This window comes from Hyaloscypha bicolor, assembly GCF_002865645.1.
Source record: "Hyaloscypha bicolor E unplaced genomic scaffold K444scaffold_16, whole genome shotgun sequence".
Lineage (NCBI taxonomy): Eukaryota > Fungi > Ascomycota > Leotiomycetes > Helotiales > Hyaloscyphaceae > Hyaloscypha > Hyaloscypha bicolor.
This window is the reverse complement of record NW_020194518.1, coordinates 823519-837066: the sequence shown is the minus strand read 5'-3', so window position 1 is coordinate 837066 and position 13548 is coordinate 823519. Positions and strand designations below refer to the sequence as shown.

The 13548-nt window shown below is 49.5% G+C and overlaps 7 protein-coding genes across 7 annotated transcripts; 4 read left to right on the top strand and 3 right to left on the bottom strand.

Annotated features, from left to right (window-relative positions):
• The first annotated feature begins 1077 nt into the window (after positions 1 to 1077).
• K444DRAFT_607965 (uncharacterized protein) lies at positions 1078 to 1824 on the top strand. The gene is made up of 2 exons (XM_024879274.1): positions 1078 to 1633; positions 1759 to 1824. The coding sequence occupies exon 1, from the start codon at positions 1232 to 1234 to the stop codon at positions 1523 to 1525; it is 294 nt and encodes a 97-aa protein (XP_024742309.1). The 5' UTR covers positions 1078 to 1231; the 3' UTR covers positions 1526 to 1633; positions 1759 to 1824.
• A 552-nt stretch (positions 1825 to 2376) lies between these two features.
• On the bottom strand, positions 2377 to 4544 carry K444DRAFT_519356 (uncharacterized protein; the record flags this gene model as incomplete). Its single annotated transcript, XM_024873948.1, has 3 exons — positions 2377 to 2496; positions 2546 to 4012; positions 4068 to 4544. The coding sequence occupies 3 exons, from the start codon at positions 4542 to 4544 to the stop codon at positions 2377 to 2379; spliced, it is 2064 nt and encodes a 687-aa protein (XP_024742308.1).
• A 392-nt stretch (positions 4545 to 4936) lies between these two features.
• On the top strand, positions 4937 to 6605 carry K444DRAFT_581519 (uncharacterized protein; the record flags this gene model as incomplete). The annotated part of the gene is made up of 3 exons (XM_024877750.1): positions 4937 to 5227; positions 5275 to 5600; positions 5649 to 6605. Exons 1-3 carry the CDS (start codon positions 5014 to 5016, stop codon positions 6603 to 6605), a joined length of 1497 nt encoding a protein of 498 aa, XP_024742307.1. The 5' UTR covers positions 4937 to 5013.
• A 311-nt stretch (positions 6606 to 6916) lies between these two features.
• On the top strand, positions 6917 to 7319 carry K444DRAFT_640320 (autophagy protein 12; the record flags this gene model as incomplete). Its single annotated transcript, XM_024884485.1, has 2 exons — positions 6917 to 7189; positions 7257 to 7319. The coding sequence occupies 2 exons, from the start codon at positions 6917 to 6919 to the stop codon at positions 7317 to 7319; spliced, it is 336 nt and encodes a 111-aa protein (XP_024742306.1).
• A 165-nt stretch (positions 7320 to 7484) lies between these two features.
• Positions 7485 to 8549, bottom strand: K444DRAFT_640319 (putative 3-methyl-2-oxobutanoate hydroxymethyltransferase; the record flags this gene model as incomplete). The annotated part of the gene is made up of 2 exons (XM_024884484.1): positions 7485 to 8102; positions 8157 to 8549. The coding sequence occupies 2 exons, from the start codon at positions 8547 to 8549 to the stop codon at positions 7485 to 7487; spliced, it is 1011 nt and encodes a 336-aa protein (XP_024742305.1).
• A 710-nt stretch (positions 8550 to 9259) lies between these two features.
• Positions 9260 to 10754, top strand: K444DRAFT_607956 (uncharacterized protein). Its single transcript, XM_024879273.1, is given in 8 exon segments — positions 9260 to 9370; positions 9442 to 9450; positions 9469 to 9470; positions 9568 to 9608; positions 9726 to 9764; positions 9815 to 9929; positions 9975 to 10156; positions 10208 to 10754. 8 exon segments carry the CDS (start codon positions 9338 to 9340, stop codon positions 10345 to 10347), a joined length of 561 nt encoding a protein of 186 aa, XP_024742304.1. The 5' UTR covers positions 9260 to 9337; the 3' UTR covers positions 10348 to 10754.
• A 470-nt stretch (positions 10755 to 11224) lies between these two features.
• On the bottom strand, positions 11225 to 13042 carry K444DRAFT_607955 (DUF791-domain-containing protein). Its single transcript, XM_024879272.1, has 3 exons — positions 12690 to 13042; positions 12147 to 12637; positions 11225 to 12096 (listed from the first exon to the last, which is right to left on the bottom strand). The coding sequence occupies exons 1-3, from the start codon at positions 12892 to 12894 to the stop codon at positions 11449 to 11451; spliced, it is 1344 nt and encodes a 447-aa protein (XP_024742303.1). The 5' UTR covers positions 12895 to 13042; the 3' UTR covers positions 11225 to 11448.
• Positions 13043 to 13548: the final 506 nt, after the last annotated feature.

Below are 13548 nucleotides of genomic sequence, written 5' to 3'. Positions count from 1 at the left end.
GGAGGGCAACGTGCAAGGGCTCAGACACATGGGAAGCATGGGGGGTGCATGGCAGAGGCCCGAATTTGCCCTCCAAAACGGGCTAGAACTGGACTAGAAGCCGCGTTCCCAAGCGATGGAGTTCGTACCACCACCAGCATAGTTAGAAATGCCATCGTCAATGCTCGTCACGAGTCAGATATCACATTGGAACAGCTTCACTGCCGTGCTGGTTGAAGGCCGCAATCTCGGAAGCCACCGCAGGGCTTGCTGGAGGCCTGGAACCCTTTCAACCGCACAGTACTGCACGCCTCAGTGAAATTGGGATTTGCGCTGGTCATCGTGAGCGAGCTCTGGATCCACAGGATCCCACTTCGGCCCCTACCCGATGGTCCCAGCAGCACTGCAGCCGGCAGCAAGTGCCTCCCCAGCGACGATAAAGGGACGCCTTTCTATTCGGTCCCAGCTACGAGTACCTCTTCCAGAAATTCCTTTTTGGATTCTGGATGTCTTCTTCCCCAGCGAATCGACCCAGTATGTGTATGTCAATCATTTCCAATCGGTCATATGTAGGTGCGGTGAGCCAGTGTGGTGCAGGTCAGCATGCTTGCAGACCCCATGCATGGGCCAGTGATTTGATCGATCTCGTCGGGGTCAGGAAATCGATCGGAGGCCTACAGAATAATGAGACATGCCCCTGTTGTTTCAGCTCCAAGGACACGTCTTTCTCCCTCCTTTGAGTCCGCCAAGTCAAGATAGATATGTTATATTTAGGATGAGACTGAGGTCGACCTCAAAATCAGATGCTGATCAGCATTCAAGATGAAGTCAGAAATTGCTTGTCAGCTTGAATGATAGAAAGGCTAGACAGTGCTTTTCTCGAAGCTGGAGTTACCGCTGCATCCGAACCCAGAGTTCCGTGTTGGAATTCCAAAGCTATATTGCGGTAAACCTCCGAAGACAGCGGACGTTCCCCCACCACCAAAACTTCAGAAGAAATCTGCTTTCCACGTGGTCCTAAAAGAACGGTATGCAAGGGGATGGCCAATATTGGCACGCCGCGTACCTGCAGATGGTTGCCTCGCTTCCATCCATTGCTTCTCTTGCTTCTAGAAAGGTTTGAGAAAGATCTCACACCCCGCCGCTCAATCACCCTCGATCAGAGAATGGGGCCTTCACTCACATCATCTAAAGCGTGGCAGAAAATCTCCGTCGGGGGCATCATACTAAGCGCTGGGTGGCTTGACCTTTGATGTCTCCAATTCCTTCTAGAACACTGCAGGCCCTCCGCTCAATTCGAAACAGCCTCTCGCATCGAAGCGTCCCTCGTGCTCTCCTGTCTGGACGCCACAACCCACAGCACACCCACATCCGCCCACCAGCCATCGGAACTGTCTCTCGGTCCTCCCGAGTAAAAGCCGTAACAGAAAAGCAGCCGAGACACCTGATCCGCAACTCCATAGCAGCATCAGTCAACGTGTGTCTAGCCCTTATCGTCGTCTCGTCGCTCTCCGAGTTTTCCACTTTAGCCCTTCTGAGTCGTTGATCGACTCTTTCATGGCGGGGTAGGGAGGACCTGTTGCTACCGTGTCATTCCAATGGAGCTTGGCCACTCCACATCATACCATTTGTCGCGAAGGGGACGGTATGATAGGTAAGTGCAGAGTAAATTACAAACCACTTTTGACTGTTTGGCTTTCCGGGGTAAGCAAGCGATAGCTGGAGGGTATCCGGATCCATACAAGAAGCTGCAATTTAAAGAATCTAACCACGAAACAGGACGGTCATTTTGTGAGGTGGCCACTTCCGCGGCAAAGAATGGTTCTAGAACTCTCCCTATAGAGTTCTCATTGGTGGTATGTTGAGGCGCAGAGAGTTGAGATGCAGAGATCAGGCCGGTAATGTTCCCGCGACATCGAGACCGCTTTCCGGCGCGAGGTGAAATCATCAGGGTCCCTCCCGTAACTGCAGACATGAGGAAGGGGGCTTGTGGAATATCACATGCCAGAGGAGACACAGAGCATTAAATCAGTTCAGTAATTTTTCATGTGAAGTGTCACATGTGTATCTACATTGCAACAATCCCTTTGCATAGTAATGTCTGAACAGAGCCGATGAGACGAAAAGGAACAAGACGCCCATGCAAATGCAGCCCAAAAATGCCCGCTCCTGCCCCAAATGCACGCAAGCCTGGGTGAAATGCGTCGAAGAAGCTTGGTATAGCCGCGAAGCAGAGAAGAAAGGAAAAAGCAAACAGAGGATGAGTACAACCGAAACACCGTCCCGTTTACGCCGAATTAAAATGATAATAGACCGCCTGGAGCATTTACTGAATTTGGTCTTTGACGCATGATATGGCGTTATGTCTTGCAATCAGGCTAGAAGAAACGAGAGCAGTTAATAACCGTCTTCCGCAGCTTCTCTCAGGGGCCTTGCGAGCTGGTTCAACAAGGCGTCTAGGTCCTTCCAGTTTTCCACTTTCTCGGCGAACTTTCGATGCTTTCTAGACAAAATGTGCTACAGTACGAGTTAGATGTCATCCTGTAGAAGAAGCAATTCATCATACCTCATCAAAGTCCTCAAATTTATCCTGGCAGTTCTCACAATAACCCGGCTTTGGATCCCGTTTCTCGAGTTTCCTTTGCTGAACTGCCTTAGCCTTGCGGGTTGCTTCGATCTTCCTAGCATTCTCCTCTGCTTCAGATGGGTCTACATCTTCCTCGATCAGCCCAAGTTTGTCTTGTCCCTTCCGCTTCGCAGCTCGATTTGGTGCTTCGTCTCTAACAGCAGCAGAAAGATCCGTCATTCGATGGGAGCTTGCGAGCCCGTAAGAACCCGGGCCGCCACTGTTTCTCTCTAGCACCTTTCTTTGCAAACCATGAACTTCCTTGCTTGTTCCGGCTTTGGCTCCTGGCTGAGCAGCTGTTGATGAGATCATCTGAGAGCGAATAGCAGAGGTGATATTAGATGGCTGGACACCTGATGCAACGGGTTCCCCTCCAAAGAGGCGTCCTGCTCCGGCACGACTGACGAATGCATTTTGATTGCTTCTAGAAGAACCTTCCGGATCAGTGCGCTGAGAGAATGAGCTTTTCGTCAGGACGAATGAATTGGCTTGTTTAGTCGATACAGTGACAGTTCGATTGGAACCGTCCTCCATCTCCGATAGAGGTCGTTTGCCAGTCACGGGTTTTGGTGGTTGCATCTTTGACGCTTCAGCTGCAGAACGAGTCCTCGGAACCATAGACTTCTCCTTCTCTTGCTGTCGTTGAAGTCTGATCAATTCCTTTTCTTTTTCTGCCTCCCGCCGACCGTGATCAACCTCTTCCACAAAGGGGCATTTGCCGTTCGCTACACTTCGGAACTGAGGCCAATCTCCGTCCTCTTTGTGCGCTACTTTGGCATACTCTCGAACCATAATCGGCTTTTGCTTCTCATCAATGTCATGGATATAAATAAATGGGCCCTTGAAGACCGCAAGCTCTTTGGTAGCTACAGTAGGATCTCGATCAGACGGTCCATTGATTCGCTCGTTGCGGAGGAGTTGGGAGAGATCTGCTTCCCGAGTAGTTCGAGGAATCGCAGTAGATCCTTGTACTGAATTGCTTCGTGTGTTGTGTCCGTGAATCGTCTGGTAGCCTGTATCCGTATCAAACATAGTCGTCATCATTCGTTGCAACTTTTCAAGTGCCCATATCTTCATCCCTAGCTCTCGTGCCCGGTGTAAAACGTCCGCATTGCGGGCCTGCTGTCTCTTGATCTCTCCATCATGTCCATGAGGTGCTAGCCTTCGACTGATTGGTGCTTCAAATGTAAATTTGCCTTTGGGTCCATAGTCAGAATGGGTATTTGCAGACTCCGAGGAGCGGTCCAACAACGATGGGTTAATTGTTTGAGGTTGACTGTTCTGAGAGTTTGGATCGGCTGTGGATGATGTGTTTGGCGTCTCTGCTGAGCTAGTACTAAGCTCTGGAGGGATTGATCGAGTAGTCACAACATGAGTGACTGCGTTGGAAAAGAATTTTTCTTCCCTCTATTCGCGAATCAGCATTGCTTCGTGAACTGAGAATTCAAGGACTAAGACTTACCGCACCAAGAGCTATCACTTGCTTTGTGTACTTGAGACGAATATCCTCTGGTATGCTCTCAAAGCTCTCGAAGTAGAAGACGAAGGAAGGGAAATTCTTCCTGTAGTGCTTCTGCCATTGCCTTACTGACTCCAAATTGTCTCCTGTTGGTTTCTCCGCCTTTGTGACCGTCTGCTGAGGCCTGTCTCGTACTGCAACACACTTCCGTTCGAAGGCAGACGGTTGAGGGGCATTGGACCTTCGCGTAAACAGACGCCCCTCGACAGACAATTGAGAGTTTTGCTGGCGAGGCGGTGTTCTCAATGGCTGATAGGATTCCAGCATCTGCTTCTTAGCTGGTGGTGGTTGCCCATAAGGTTCTTCGCGCTGTATAGTGGCATAGCATCGCTTCTGCTTGGATGAAGCAGCAGCAACCGCTCGGAAGGGAGAGTTGGCGGCATTGGGATTGCTCGTCAGCGGCACTCTTCTACCCGACATTGTGAACAGAGTGTGTGGCAAGGGTGATATTGATACTGCTGCCATAAGAAGGTATTCTGGTTCCTCTGGGCAGCCAGGACTGAGTGAAGGAGTGGGGTGGTACGCGACAGAACACGTCTGGAGCTTGATTATAAAGACATTGGGAAAGATGATTGAGTACTCGTTCTGGCAAGATCGCGGCCGTCGCGAATGCACAAGTCAAGGAGCGTGGTGGGGTAATATTTGTGGTGTTGAGCAGTGCTCTGGATGTTTTGACAAAGCTCCAAGTGGAGTCGGTCAATGTTGACAAGCTCTCGCTGCGCTCGGACGCCAGAGCAAGACGCGCCTTCCCTTGGGCAACCGCTAGCTAGCGTCCTTCGATGCACAACATAAAATTTTATGTCAATGTTCTGGTAGGATAAAATCTTCAATTTTAATGTCAACGCTACGATGCACCACTGACGTTTTGCGCACGAGCTCCAACTGAATAATGAAGCTGGGGAGGCCAGCTCTGCTGCAGCTGCAGAAGTCTATTCTATCCCCATCTCTCCGACCGAGACAGACATCCCAATGGCTTGGCCTTGGCACAAGATGTCGAACAGCGCACCAACCTCGGAGGAGTTATGCTTCGATATCAGCTGCAGAGCTACAATTTGGACAGCCAGTTCATGAAACGCATCCCCATCTGTTAAGAGCTGGAGAAAGTACGCATACCTTGGAGCAGATGAAATCTCTACTAACACAACTGCAGTCACGCCAGGAATAACTGCTCAGGAATATGCAGACCGACGATCAAGACTTGCTGCAAGCCTACCAGACAACGGCATAGCAATTCTTGCCTCATCTAATACGAAATACCGGTCAGGAGCCGTTTTCTACGAGTTTCACCAGGAGCCAAACTTCTTCTACCTGACTGGATTCAATGAACCCGAGGCTGTGGCGGTAATTCAAAAAGTTGGGTCGTCTGCAGACTATATCTTCCACCTCTTTGTTCGCCCCAAAGATTCAAAAGCAGAGCAATGGGATGGAGCCAGGAGTGGGGAACAGGCAGGCCTTGATGTGTTCAATGCAGATGAGGTTTTTGTCCCCGTTCTGGCGAGTTGAGCAAGTGCTGATTGTTCGCAGTCGGGAGACATCAACCACTTGCATACACTACTCCCACGTTTGATATCAGGAGCAAATGAAATCTATACAGATATAGTAAAATGTTCTGGATTTGGTCGATTCTTCCGGAATCAAGATCTCGTACCGAACGACTTCCAGAGAATGATCAAAGACAGCAAAGTCAAGCCATTGAAACCGTTGATGCATGAGTTAAGAATCCTCAAGAGCGAGGCAGAGGTTGCAAACATGCGTCTTGCTGGGAAGTACTCCGGGCGAGCATTTACCAACGCTATGCGCCGCCAGTGGTCCAAGGAGAAGGACTTGGGCGCCTTTCTCGATTACGAGTTCAAGATTGGTGGCTGTGACACCACAGCATATGTCCCAGTTATTGCAGGGGGCCAAAATGCACTCAGTATTCATTATGTCCGTAATGATGATATCCTGAAAGAGGGCGAGATTGTCCTGGTCGACGCTGGTGGAGAATACGGTGGCTATATTGCAGATATCACGAGGTCGTGGCCTATCAATGGGAAGTTTTCGGATCCTCAACGAGATCTCTACGAAGCTATTCTTCGAGTTCAACGAAGCACTATCTCTCTCTGCAGGGAGAGTGCGAACATGACGTTGGACAAGCTCCACCAGATCACGGAGCATGGACTGAAAGAAGCTCTTAAACAACTTGGATTTGATATGACGGGAGATTCTTTGGATGTCCTCTTCCCGCATCATGTTGGCCATTACATTGGTTTGGATGTTCATGACTGTCCTGGTTACCCCAGATCAGTGCCACTGAAAGCTGGCCACTGTGTAACAGTTGAACCTGGGATTTACGTGCCAGATGATAATCGTTGGCCAGAACATTTCCGCGGCATCGGGATACGTATTGAAGACAGCGTTTGTGTTCAGGATGATTCACCTTTGATTTTGACAACAGAGGCTGTCAAAGAAGTTGTAGATATAGAGGCATTGCGTAACTAAAGTAACATAATATGTAATATACATAAATTCGTTCCAAGAAGAAGTTCAAGCAACTGTGAGTTGTCCATCCGTTGTCACATGTTTGAACTTTCCACGGGGCTCGCGACTTCATAAATCGCAGCCTCGCCAAACCTGCTGTAACTTTCTTCCTCACAAGCTCAATCTCACAACACCACTGCAAAATGCAGCCACCCACATCCCCCGTCCCGTCGAGTTCCGGGTCAAGGCCCGGTACTCCAGCAGACAACAACGGTGCGATCCCCGACTCCGCCGACCACGAGCCTGACCTACCGCTTACGATGGCCTCCTCAATGATCATAACACATCTACCTCGTGACGCTGCCAAAGCCCTCTCATCTGCCGCAGATTTTCCCAAACCGAAAGTCACGGTACATTTCAAAGCTGTAGGGAGTTCACCGGAGCTGAAGAGAAAGTTATGTCAGATCTCGAGCACGCAGCGATTTGAGGTTGTGGTTTCGTATTTGAGGAGGACACTGAAGGTGGGCGATATGGATAGTGTGTTTTTATACGTTAATTCTAGCTTTGCGCCGGCGTTGGATGAGATTGTGGGGAATTTGCATAGGGTGAGTGATTTCGTTTTGTTGCAGAGGGGAGGTTTTGGCTAAAAAAAGCTGACGAGGTTGGATGCAGTGCTTCAAGGATTCCAAGGACCAGCTTATTGTTACGTATTCCATGACACCAGCGTTTGGATGAAGAGCTCTGAAGCTTTATATTCTATTCGGTTTCTACGTACGACATGTCTTATCAACAGCGCCGCCCAACCACGTTCCCAAAAATTTACCAACGCCGGCAACATAAATATAAGAGAGAGAGTCATGAGGCGTGGAGCATGCTCTCTTGGGATATAATGGTACAACATCAAGCTTCTTTCGCATCAAGCATGCGCTCGAATTTCTCCACCTCCTCCTTCGGAATTGGATATGTGTGCTCTGGTGCAGGGTATGCACGGCTCTTGGTCTCATCTCTGTAAGCTTCGATGGCTTTCAAACTCTCACTCCATACGTCTCCGTACTTCTTGACAAACTTGGGGATGAAGCGGCCAGGTGGGAAGTTGCCGGTCATGTCAACCTGGACAAGGACTTGGCCGGAGCAGCCGTTTCCGGCACCAATACCAATAGTTGGAATCGAGAGCTTCTTCGTGATCAGAGTTGCTATTTCTTGTGGTACTGCTTCGACGACTACAGCGAAACAACCGGCAGCCTGTACCGCTAAAGCGTCTTGAAGGACTTTCATTGCACTTTCAGATGTCTTCCCTTGTACTCGAAATCCTCCAAGAGCATTTTGGTGTTGTGGTGTCAGTCCGACATGGCCTAGGACAGGTATGCCAGCAGTTGTGATTTTGTTGATGGTCGGTGCCATTTCGATGCCCCCTTCGAGCTTTACGCCTTGTACGCGACCTTCCTTGATGAACCGGATGGCAGATTCTAGGGCTTGTTCGGGGGCAATCTCATAAGATCCCATGGGCAGATCTCCGACCTGAAGAGAAGGGGTCAGTTGTGTGTGTTTTGGAAGCCGTCGGGATGAGCTTACGGTGAAGGCTGTCTTTGCAGCGCGAGACACAGAACGGCAGTGCAGGAGCATCTCCTCCAAGAGAACTTCACTAGTGTCTTCCATACCCAAGGCTACCATGGCGAGGCTATCACCAACAAGGACGATTTCCATGCCAGCAACATCCGCGACATGCCCACTAGGGAAATCATGGGCCGTCAACACGGTGATGGGTTCCCCTTTCTTATACATGGAGCGGATGGTATTAAGGGTAACTTTCTTCCGCAAATTTGGCCCCGGAGCGCCCATGGGCGAATGCGAGCTGTATCTGGTCTGCCATTGCGATAGCAAAGGCTTTACAGCGGTTGAAATAGGTCGTAGGTATTGCGAAAAGAGGGCACGAGACACTTGCACGACGGATATTGATGGCGACATTGCGGAAAAGCTTCGTGGTTGTTGTTGCCTGGAGATATGCAATGGCGATCGCTTAGGAAGAATTGATCTGAGTGAGAAAGAAAAGTGGCCATTGTGCTGATTTTTATGATTGAGGTCGTGATCATTCCCACGCTGTGGTTCTCAGTATGGCTGGGTCAAAAATACCGACCTTGCCTCGGGAGGGCGAAGCAGTCTAACCCAGTTGGGAGTTGAGAATCAAGGGCACGAGTTTTCCTGGTTGACCTCTTTGTTGACATGCTTGCCTTGGTTCTGACACTTCCCCGCAGTTTGACGACTGTCGGCACCAGTTGTAGAAACCACTCCCCTCCAAGCGGGCGGAAGTTGACATTTGGAAATAATGCTTGGGTAATACCAGCTTTGGTTCCACTGCAGATGACCTGTACCTCGTGGAAACTGGAGTCATGACAACCCGAGGCTAGGATGTGCAAGATCTTGCCTTATAAACAGTAAACTTCGAAGGAGCAGGACAATAAAGACCCCGTGATTCACAACTTTTAAGTTTGGTCGAGAGGAATAAAGAAGGAGCGTTCCCCCTTTACGGAAGGAACCGCCGACTCCGGATCGCGCACTGGCCCGATAAACTCACGATAAGAAGTGCCACGACTTCCGTCATTTCCCAACCTCACGCATCCCAACTTCCTACAACTTCACAACACCAACACACCACCAGGTTTCGAACGCGATACACTACCTTCAGGTCTTTGGGGGCAACATTGGCAGCCAAGCTAGAGAGTGCACAACAAAGATTACCAGAGAGGCGGGTCAGGATGTCTTCTCCTCGAAGACGCATTGAGACAGATGTGAGTGAAACAGCCATTTCCACAAGTGGTTATGAAGTCGCAGAGACTGACGACAAGCTCACGCACCACAGGTCATGAAGTAAGTTCTTTTGAAAGCTATTTTGCCAAGATGTTCGGCTAACCCATTCGTTTTAGGATGTATGCCTTCTCAAATGCTTCAATCGCACGTCTCGGTCGTGACTGACAATATCTCGCAGGCTGATGAGCGACTATGAGGTTACTCTGGTCAACGATAACAGTAAGCGGAATAATTCTTTGTGCCTTCTACAAGGTTTTCGCTAACTCGTCACCTCTTAGTGTATGCCCTCCCCGAGCCTTGAGGACATAGAGGGCATTGTTCATAACATGGGAAATAGGCAGGAGTTCTACGTTCGATTTAAGGGCCCCGAAGAGAGTCAGTACATCTGCATATATCTGGCACACACCGAGACTGATAGGCTGCAGCACCCTTCCAAGGCGGATTATGGAAAGTCCACGTCGAGCTGCCCGACCAATACCCATATAAGTCACCGAGTATCGGCTTCGTTAACCGCATATTCCACCCAAACATTGACGAGTTGTATGTTCTATCCAAAGCAGGCGCCCGAGTACTAATAGAGGGCAGATCCGGCTCCGTTTGCCTTGATGTCATCAACCAAACTTGGTCACCAATGTTCGACATGATTAACATCTTTGAAGTCTTCCTTCCACAACTCCTCCGATACCCAAACCCTACAGATCCTTTGAACGGCGAGGCGGCTGCGCTATTGATGCGAGAACCAAAGAGCTATGAGGCCAAAGTCAAGGGTTAGTTTTTACTTTAAAAGCTGTGTTGGCATGTTTACTTACACCAAGCAGAGTATGTGGCGAAATATGCCAGTAAGGAGGCTGCCGACGAAGCAGGAGTCGAGTCAGATGACGATGACGATATGTCATCAGTTGGCAGTTTTGGCGACGATGAGGATGAACAACCAGCCGGACAAATGGAGGAAGTTTAGACGCGGACTGAAGCCCTTCAAGGTCAAGCTGACCCTCACGGCCAGAGACGGAGCTGCTATCAAGACATGCATTGAAGTATGAATAGTTCTTTCCTTTTTACGCATCGTTTAGGTGTTACAATGGATTTGGGGATTCGGAAGGGCATAGGTTTCGGGAGTATTATTGGCAGGCAGCATATCCGATGAGCTTTCGCTTTGGTTCATAGCGCTGCGTTAGGGTTAGGATCAGATAGGAAATAAGAGCAATCTCGTCTCAGGTGTGCTAAGGTTAGTGTTGGAGTTCATTATTGCAAAATATTCACGCAGTTAGAAGCAAGAGCGAGTGGTTTGAGAATAGGAAATTCAATTTACACCTGAGGCATGAACAGCATGGCATTTGACCCCCTTGGATTTGGGTTGGGCAATCCCCCTCATGCGAAACTCCAGGTTGATGGAAATCGACAGGTTTTCTTCGACACCATAGCTGCTGCATTGCCCAATTTCGAACCCACATACCAAGTACCCATCTGAGGGTTCTGTATACTGGGTGTCCTGCTCTCCGAACTCGTTGTCGTTGACATGTCCATCAACTTGTGCTTTCTCTTGATGGGACTCTCCCATTGGCTTCAGGTTCATCCTTCGATGTCAATATAAGAAGACGAGGCTGCTGAGCGTGTTGAGTGAAATGCCTGCAACAGGGCCGACTGCTGGACCAGCTGTCAAAACATGGAGTTGGGTCGTGAGCAAGGCTGAGCCGTGGGTTTGGAAGTGAAGTTGGAGTTGGGATGTGTTGGTTAAAGTCCCTGCTGTGAAGTTTAGTTACTTCCACTGTTCTGGGACTGGGGATGCAATTTAAGTAATCTGACCTCCCTCGATGCGGTTGCTGTTTTCGATGATGGCGCAGCGTTGCGCATTGCTTCAATGTCACAAATGTTTTGGTACAGTAGTACATTAAGAATGTCCTCGAAGCAGGTAGTGAATTCTGGACTCAGAGCTTTGACAAAGTTGATATCACGGTGTGGATGCCTTGCATTTCGATGGTCATTTATTCCTCCTTTGTAAATACAGTCCTCTGGCACTCCTGTATGTATATAACTTGGGAAATAAATACTTTTAATTTCTTCAATCACTTACAACGTGGTGAAAGACCCCACTGGTAACGACCAAAAGCCCACTGCAAACCATGAAAACCGCATTCCTATATCCCTCTCCTTCCTTCACTAATCCAAGTGACACAACCACGAAAAGGTTCAATGGTATGCGCAACATGCCATAAACTCTGGCCCTGATCCCATCCTCCACGATTCGTCCTTTCAAATACCCAACGCTAGGCCAGTACATACCTACACACATTTCAAACACACAGAAGCTCCAAAAGGTCAAGGCCTCGGATTTAGTGACAATGGGAATGAGCAATGAGCTGGAGGCAGTGGCGAATATGATTGTGAGAAGCCGAGAAGGAGTGAGGAGGCGCTGAGAGGAGATCAGGGTGTTGAAGAGGAGGGACCCAAGCATGACGGATGCCATGAATGTAGCAAATATCATGCCTAAAGGCAGTTCTGCGGAGCCATTTGATTGAGCGGCTGCGGCAGCCTTCAGAGCGGGTGTCCAGAAGAAGACAAACAGGTACATCGAACCTTCAAAAAAGCAAGAGGCAAGACCGAGAGTGAGAATGCGGCGGTCGGTCAGGACGGTCTTCAGAACGGACTTAGCAGGGATGGTTGAGGCAGCAGTCTCCACAGACTGGTGACTGTCACCGTAGTTCTCGGTCTATACACAATCTCAGCGTGAACTAAATTTGTAGGAGCTGCCCGCCTTACCCAACATGCTAAAATTATCCAAAACGCAATCATCAGGAGGCCGGCACTAGCCATGAAAGGAGCTCGCTTCGTACTCGTCACTTGAACGAGCCACTCGCTGAAAACTCCTGCGAGGATAGCCACAATGCTATTCAAAGTAGTCATAATTCCAAACATACTGCTCAGGCTCGTTCCTGCTTTCTCCACCTGCCTCTTGTGGTATTCCGTGACCATCCAGCTCTCGAAGGCACTGTACATCAAGCTTGTACTCAAACCGCCGAATACCCTGCCCAGGATGAGGATCGGTAACTTCGGAACAAGGGTCGAGAAACACGCAATCGAATATGTGACACAGAATACCAGACATGCTGTCTTGCGGCCATATCGATCTGCGAATTGGCCCACGAAATATCCTGATATGCCTCCTGAGAGGAATCCGGTTGTAAAAAGCGCAGCCACAATTGTTTCTTTGAGCCCGAATTGATCTTTATATAGACTGTATACGTATGGGCCTGTAGACAAGTCAGTGAAATCACTTGAATACACATTGCATTGCCAATATACCCTGAAGCCAGTCCGATCCCATCACTAGGCAATAGACAGTGAGAAATAATCGTGTAAATTGGCCGGCTTCTGCCTTAGCATTGGGAGTAGGGGAGGGCTGCGTCAAAGCCTTCACCTCTGGCTCCCCCCCAACATGGTATTGTCTCCAAGTGAGAAGTCCACATAGTGATACTAGCAGGGTAAATGCAAGGTCGTAGAAGTTCATGTTGTGAAAGGAAGTGGAGCGAATCACTGAGGACTTCAAAAGCCCAGTACGTAAGGAGAAAGCAGAAAGAACGGCCGAAAGGCAGAAGAACACCAAAGCATCTTCGGCCACCGACAAAAGGCAGAGTGACAGAGTTGCTCAAACATGCCTTGTCAGCAACAGTCACGATTGAGACGACATGTTTGAGACGTCGACCCTGGCAACCTGCAAGGCTGGCCAATTGTCGTTGACCTGCAACCACGCTAACTGCATGCAGGCGAGCTGGTCGCTCAACTTCAAGCTCCGGAGCCTCGACTGCACATTTCTTTTCCATATAATTTTAGCCATGGATTGGTAGTAAATGCTCGCAGACAGCCCATGGCGTTTGACGCAGATTGGGAAGAGGTATACCGCAAAATTCCCATGTTTCCCCCATCGAGGCCATCACCCAGATCGCTGCAGCTTGTCTGGTGGGGCAGCAGCCTCGAACCCTCGATAACCTTATAACTTCAATGTCCATCACCGACTGACATGTCCTCTTCTAGGTCGGGCGCCTGCTTCTTCCGCCGCCTGGCCCGCAAGCACTGCCAACCCCCGTCCAGACGCTTGCATTCGACGGCTCCCAAGAGCTGCTCTGGACGGGCAATGAATTCGGTCGCGTTGCGAGTTTCTATG